We start from the raw sequence: 6,000 nt of genomic DNA on the forward strand, positions 1-6,000 counted from the left end.
TTTTTTTCCAACTGTTCCCCTGTCACTTGCAGTCTCCAGCATTTAAGGTCTTAATTCATAGCTGTATCTCTAATTCCCATGCTCAACAGCTACTGATGCCTCTCTCCTCCAAGAATTTGTCCAGTCCCTTTTTGAATCTAGCTAAACTGTCAACTTTTAGAACATCTGGTGGTATTGAGTTCCATACTTCAATTTCATGCTGTGTGAGAGAGAACTTCCTTTTGTTAGTATTAAACTTAGTACCTGCTAGTTTCCTTTTGTGACACCCCGCCCCTAGTTCTTGAATTGGGAGAGAATAAATAGTGAATCTCTTTACTTTCTCTGTACCTTCTTGTTTTTTTGTGTAAACCCTTATCAAGCCCCTCCCCACCCCCCAAACATATCTTTCTAAACTGAATGGGCCAAGCCTCTTTTCTCTCTCCTCATATGGAAACCTCTCCACACTACTAAGCATCCTCATTGCCCTTCTCTGGACCTTCTCTAGTTTGTCTGTACCCTTTTTGAGGTGTGAGGACCAAAACTAGATACAGTATTCAAGATGGGTGGGGGATGCACCTATAAAGGGGCATAATGATACTTTCCATGTGCAGTTCACCCACACTTTTGATAGGTGCTGAGCGCTGAGCTGATGTCTTTTAGTGGACTGTCCACAGTGACTCAGATCTTTCCTGTGTGGTAACAGCTAATGTAGAGCCCATCATAATGTAGGTATAGTTTGGGTTGTTTTTGCATCATTTATCTACATTGAATTTCATCTGCCATTTAGTTGCACATTTGCACAGTCGTGCCAGATCATTCTGTAGTTCTTCAGTCTGCCTTGGTCTTTACAACTCTACGTAATCTTGTCATCGGCAAATTTGACCACTTTGCTACTCGCCCTTTTCCAGATCGTTTATAAATATGTTGAACAGCACTGGTCCCAATGCAGATCTCTAGGGTGCCCCGTTCTTTACTTCTTTCTAATGTGAAAACTGACCATTTATCCTCACTCTTGGCTTCAGATCTTGGAGCCAGTTTCTGATCCATAGGTGGACAGTCCCTGTAATTCCATGACTACCTAACTTTAATTAAGAATTTCTGATGGGGGGGACCTTGTCAAAGGCTTTTTGGAAGTTCAGATATACTGTGTCAACTGGATCAACCTGATCCACCTGGTTGACAGCCTCACAGAACTCTAGTAGGTTGGTGAGGCATGATTTCCCTCTGAAAAAGCTGTTTTGTCCCCAGCAAGTCATGTTCACCCACGTGCTGAACGATTTTTATTATTGCTTCTACCAGTTTTCCAGGAACAGAAGTTAGGGTCACTGGTCTGTAGTTCCCTGTAGAGCCTTTTTTAAATATGGGAGTCACATTGGCAACCCTCCAGTTAGGAGGAGTTCAGCAATTTCTGACATGATTTTTTTCATGACCCTAGGGAAAATGCCATCAGGTTCTGAATAGAAGAATCAGGTTCTGGTGATTTGTTACTGTTTAGCTTCTCAGTTTCCTTAATGACCTCATCTATTGAAACCTCAAGTTGGGTCAGCTCCATTGACTTGTTCCTAGAGAGGTGTGGATCTGGTGGCAAAGTTTCCCTAACATCTTCCACAGTGAAGACAGATGCAGAGAATGCATTTAGTTCCTCGCAATAAACCTGTAATCTGTTAGTGCCCATTTTACACCCTAATCATCCAAAGGCTTAGCTGACTCCCTGGTAGGCCTTTGGCTTCTAACGTAGATTTAGTTCTCTCTTAGCGTGTCTTATTTCAGTTTTTCATTTGCCCTCTCAGTGTTTATGCTCTTTTATTTTCCTCATTAGGAGTTGACTTCCACTTTTTAAATAAGCCCTTTTTTCTGCTTATTGCCTCTATAACTCTACCATTAAACTATGCTGGCTTTCTTTTGGTCCACTTTCCATTTTTCTTGATCTGCAGTATGCATTTGCTTTGTGCCACCAATATGGTGTTCCTAAGCAGTTCCCACCCTGCCTGCAAATTCCTCCTTTTTCAACCTCTAACTGGAAGCCCCCTTTTAACCTTTAACTAGCTTCCTCATCTTGGTGGTCTGTCTGTCTTGTCTCCCCTCCTACATGGAGGTCAAACCCAATTGCTTTATGGTCATTATTGCCAAGTGGCTCAGTAGCAAAATTTTCCCTTTGCACCAAATCCTGTGCACTACTTAAGATTAGGTCTAGAACGGCCTTTCTTTTTTGTAGGTTCCAGGACTAACTGCTCCAGGAAGCAGTCTTACCTTATCAAGAAATTTGGTCTCTGCTTCCTGGCCTGATGTTAGATTGACCCAGTCTATTTGTGCATAGTTGAAATTCTCCATTCCTAGTGCATTTTCTGGTGTTGGAGCCTTTTTCAACTCCCTAAGCATTGCTAGCTCACTGCTGCCATCCTCATCTGTGGGCCAACAGTATATCCTGAGATGATTTTTTTTTCTGTTGAAACCCAGAATTTCTAACCATAAAGGTTTTGCAGTACCTCTTTTGTTGTTTGCAAAATCTAACCTATTTGATTCAATGCAGTCTTTGTTATAAAGTGCCACTCCCCAACCACGTTCTAATCGATCATTCCTGTAAAATTTGTATCCTGGTGTTACAGCATCCCATTGTTTGCTTGTTTTTCCCCTCATTCCACCATGTTTCAGAGATACTTATTACATCAATCTTGTTATTTACTGCTAAGCATTCAGGTTCCCCCACCTTCCATACTTCTAACATTAGTATAAAAACGTGTACTACTTGTTGCCTGGTTAGTTACTTCCATGTGACCTTTTACTCATTAAAGGTATTTGCTTATGTTCATCTTAACCGGTTTCTTATTCCTATTTTTATAGTTTTACTGCTCTAGGGTGCGTCAGTCCAAACTGTGTTGTTCCACATCGGTGGGCTTTCTGTTTTTAGTTTAAAAGCTATTCTGCCCCCTTTTTAATGTTATGTGCCAGCAGCTTACGACCATTTTGGCTCGGGTAGGGACCATCCCTTCTGTTCCAAAAGGTCCCAATTCCTAATAAACCTAAACCCTTTCTCCCTACACCATCGCAGCCATGAATTGACACTGGAGCTCTGCCTGGCCCCGTGTGTGGCACTGGAAGTACTGCAGAAAATACTACCATAGAGGTCCTTTGTAACACTCAAAGCAGTGAACTGGCTGGTTCTGTAGAAGTTTGTTCTGATAGTGCCAATAAGTTTTAGTGAGCTCTGAGGAAGGTTTGAGGAAGAAGTATTTTACTTGATATGAAATAAATTTGCAATATTTTTTTTACAGACTTGAGAAAAGACCAGATGAGTACAGAAGTTAATTACAGACCTCATAATAATTTCCCATCAGAATCGCAGGTACACAGTCCTCCAGTGAGGTAATTCATTTTAACATCAATTTATTCTGAAACTTACAAAATGACCATATCATGCCTTGTCCACTGAATTGTAGTTATACTTGTTTCTGACATCTTGTGAATATATATTAACACCTAGTGCATCAAAATGAGGCTGAAAAGCTTGCTTTTTCAAAAGGTGTGGAAAACAGATTCAGGTTTTGAGGCTTGATCAACAGGGAATCAAATGTTTGAGCATTTTATCTGGCATGTAGGTCAGAGATTTGGATTTTATCCAATGTGTACATTATCCTATAATAGATGATGATAATATCACCATAGTGTTGAATTAGTTTTTGAAAATTGTTCTTGAAAATGGATGGAGATTGTTTATTATCTGAGATCTCTCTTTTGAAAATGCTATGCACCTGAACTCCAGCTGGAGTCCCTAGGAGCTCTGGGTGCCCAGCACCTCTGAAAATCAGGACCCTAAGTGTAAGTGAATTCCCCTCCCCTCCCCTCCCAATTTTTGACACTTGTTGGTGTGTCCAAACTGTGTGTGTGATATAGCCAGGAACAGGGCCTAGAATTTATTCCATCCTGTGCATTTTTGTTGGAAGCAAGTCTAATTTTTTTAAAAGCTTTGCTAATACTTTAGATTTGTCAGAAAAGAAATGCAGTAATTTTATGAATTTCTTGAACAAATATTTATTAAGTAGATTCCCTCATTCAGTCAGATCAAAGGTAACAGATATTTAAATAGTATATCCAGGAATTCTGTAATGGAAGTATATTCCTGGCACTAGCTGTGTACATATATTTGTTTTGTGTGTATGAATATATAGTGTGTGTCCTTTTTTTTTCATTTTATTTTTTTAATGATTGGTTGTACACCTATGCATTTTTATATTTTAGGACTGAGATACCTGAGAGTAATTGGAAACTTTTGCCTTCATCAATTCTACAGCCAACTCATAAGGACCATGTTAAGCGAGAGACTAGAGCCAATAAGCTATATGAACAGAGTTCTTCAGAGTGGCTTAATTCAGATAAACTTGAGAAGACAGCCATGCAAGTGTGTTGTGCTGACGGCTTACCCCATTCTTGTAACACTGAAAATGAACCTCTCTGTGGAAAGAGGCTGAATAGCAATGAATTTCTCTTATCTTCTCAGCTGCAGGCTCCTGTTACAAGAAGTGCTACATCAAAGGCAGGGCTGTCATCTTTTGTACCCCAGAGCACATCAGAGCAATGCAATGTGATGCCACTTTCATCTGGTGTACGTACAGTTCAGTCATTTGGTAGAACTGATCATCTTTGGGTACCAGAAGCTGTTTACCAAAATCTTCCACCTCCTTTACCTCCAAAGAAATATGCTCGGAACTTTTTGTCAGGAACAGAAAGTAATGAACCTCCATGTGATGTAAAATTGACAGGATTCTTGCATGTTAATCCTTCAGATTTTCAGAGGCAAAGTACAGGAACAGCTTCAAGTTCACCAGAAGCAGGTGTATGTACAAATGAAGAAAGACTTAAAGAAGCATTTAAAGGAAAGGAGCCTTCTGTTCACAAGCCAGATTTTCCAACTGGCCCATCAGTTAATGATTTTCAGACTCTGTCTGGTAACCTTTTAAGTAAAGGATCATGCCACCTGGGACCAAGTGCTAATTCTCCAGATGCAAATGATAGTGTATCTCTAACTACATATTTTTCAGTAGATAGTTGTATGACTGATACGTACAGGATGAAATATCACCAGAGACCCAAACTGTATTTTGCAGATCCTGGTAGTTTCCACAAAGAACTGGGCACTGCTTATCATAATACTGTTGATTCCAGTCATCCTGCATCTGAACAGAGATACAGACCACATATAGAAAGTATACACTGCAATAGGTAGAAAAAGTAAATCATGGATTTTATCCATACATTTCATGTGGGCAAGAAGCTTGGACTCCTCAGTGTATGATAACCGGTACTATATTTCATTTAGAAGATATGACTGTTAACATGATTATGCAAATATGAACGAGCTGGAAAAACCACATGCTAAGGTTTGGTCTTTTGATCTTGGATTTGTCATTTTTTGCCTTAATGTTTACCTCTGTCTTGCTGATACTCACTTTCTCAATATATGTCTGTTACACTTTGATATTTTAATTCATAACTGGTTCCTTTCTGAATTTTGTACAGTGAATTGCATTTGGCACTAACCAGGTGTTACAAATTTTTCCTGGAAGATTTAATATACTTGTTGTTTAGTGCCCACAGACCAAGGGAAAAGTGGTTTTGGGTTTTTTGGGTTTTTTTAATCAGTAATTCCTCAGAATGTTCAGAGGGATACACGAACTACAGGACCATGTATAACACAGTGTGCATATATACATAATCAAAACAGTATTTGTTTATGGAAGTTTTTTGTAGTGGATAACAGTAGGAGTTACCATTTTTTTTTCTTCTGACTTCTAAAGGTCTAACTTCATTAACCTTTAAGTGTCTTTTAATACAAGTTTCCCCAGAGAATTTCTCCTTATTTTTTTGAAATGCCTTAACAATGAGAAGACTTAACAAATTTCTTCGATCTATAAGAACTGTAGAGAAAAATGCTACATCTTCATATTTGTATACAGTTTTTTTAACCTGATAATGTTGGTTTGCTTTAACTTACAACCCCTAATCAGGAAGAGCACAGACCAACTC

The 6,000-nt window shown here is 39.2% G+C and overlaps 1 protein-coding gene across 3 annotated transcripts in view; it reads left to right on the forward strand.

Moving 5' to 3' along the window:
- USP53 (ubiquitin specific peptidase 53) overlaps positions 1 to 5,741 on the forward strand; it is a 50,390-nt gene extending 44,649 nt beyond the window's left edge. For 2 of the 3 annotated variants that reach the window (XM_019522032.1, XM_019522034.1), the window contains exons 14-15: positions 3,252 to 3,342; positions 4,213 to 5,741. In XM_019522032.1, the coding sequence (XP_019377577.1) occupies positions 3,252 to 3,342; positions 4,213 to 5,200 (1,079 nt within the window). In that variant the 3' untranslated portion in view covers positions 5,201 to 5,741. The remainder of the gene's footprint in view (positions 1 to 3,251; positions 3,343 to 4,212) is intronic. The other variant, XM_019522033.1, reaches the window with a different exon arrangement.
- The last annotated feature ends 259 nt before the right edge of the window (positions 5,742 to 6,000 follow it).

Source organism: Gavialis gangeticus, unplaced genomic scaffold (genome assembly GCF_001723915.1).
Source record: "Gavialis gangeticus isolate Ggan-Ray unplaced genomic scaffold, GavGan_comp1, whole genome shotgun sequence".
Taxonomy (NCBI): domain Eukaryota; kingdom Metazoa; phylum Chordata; order Crocodylia; family Gavialidae; genus Gavialis; species Gavialis gangeticus.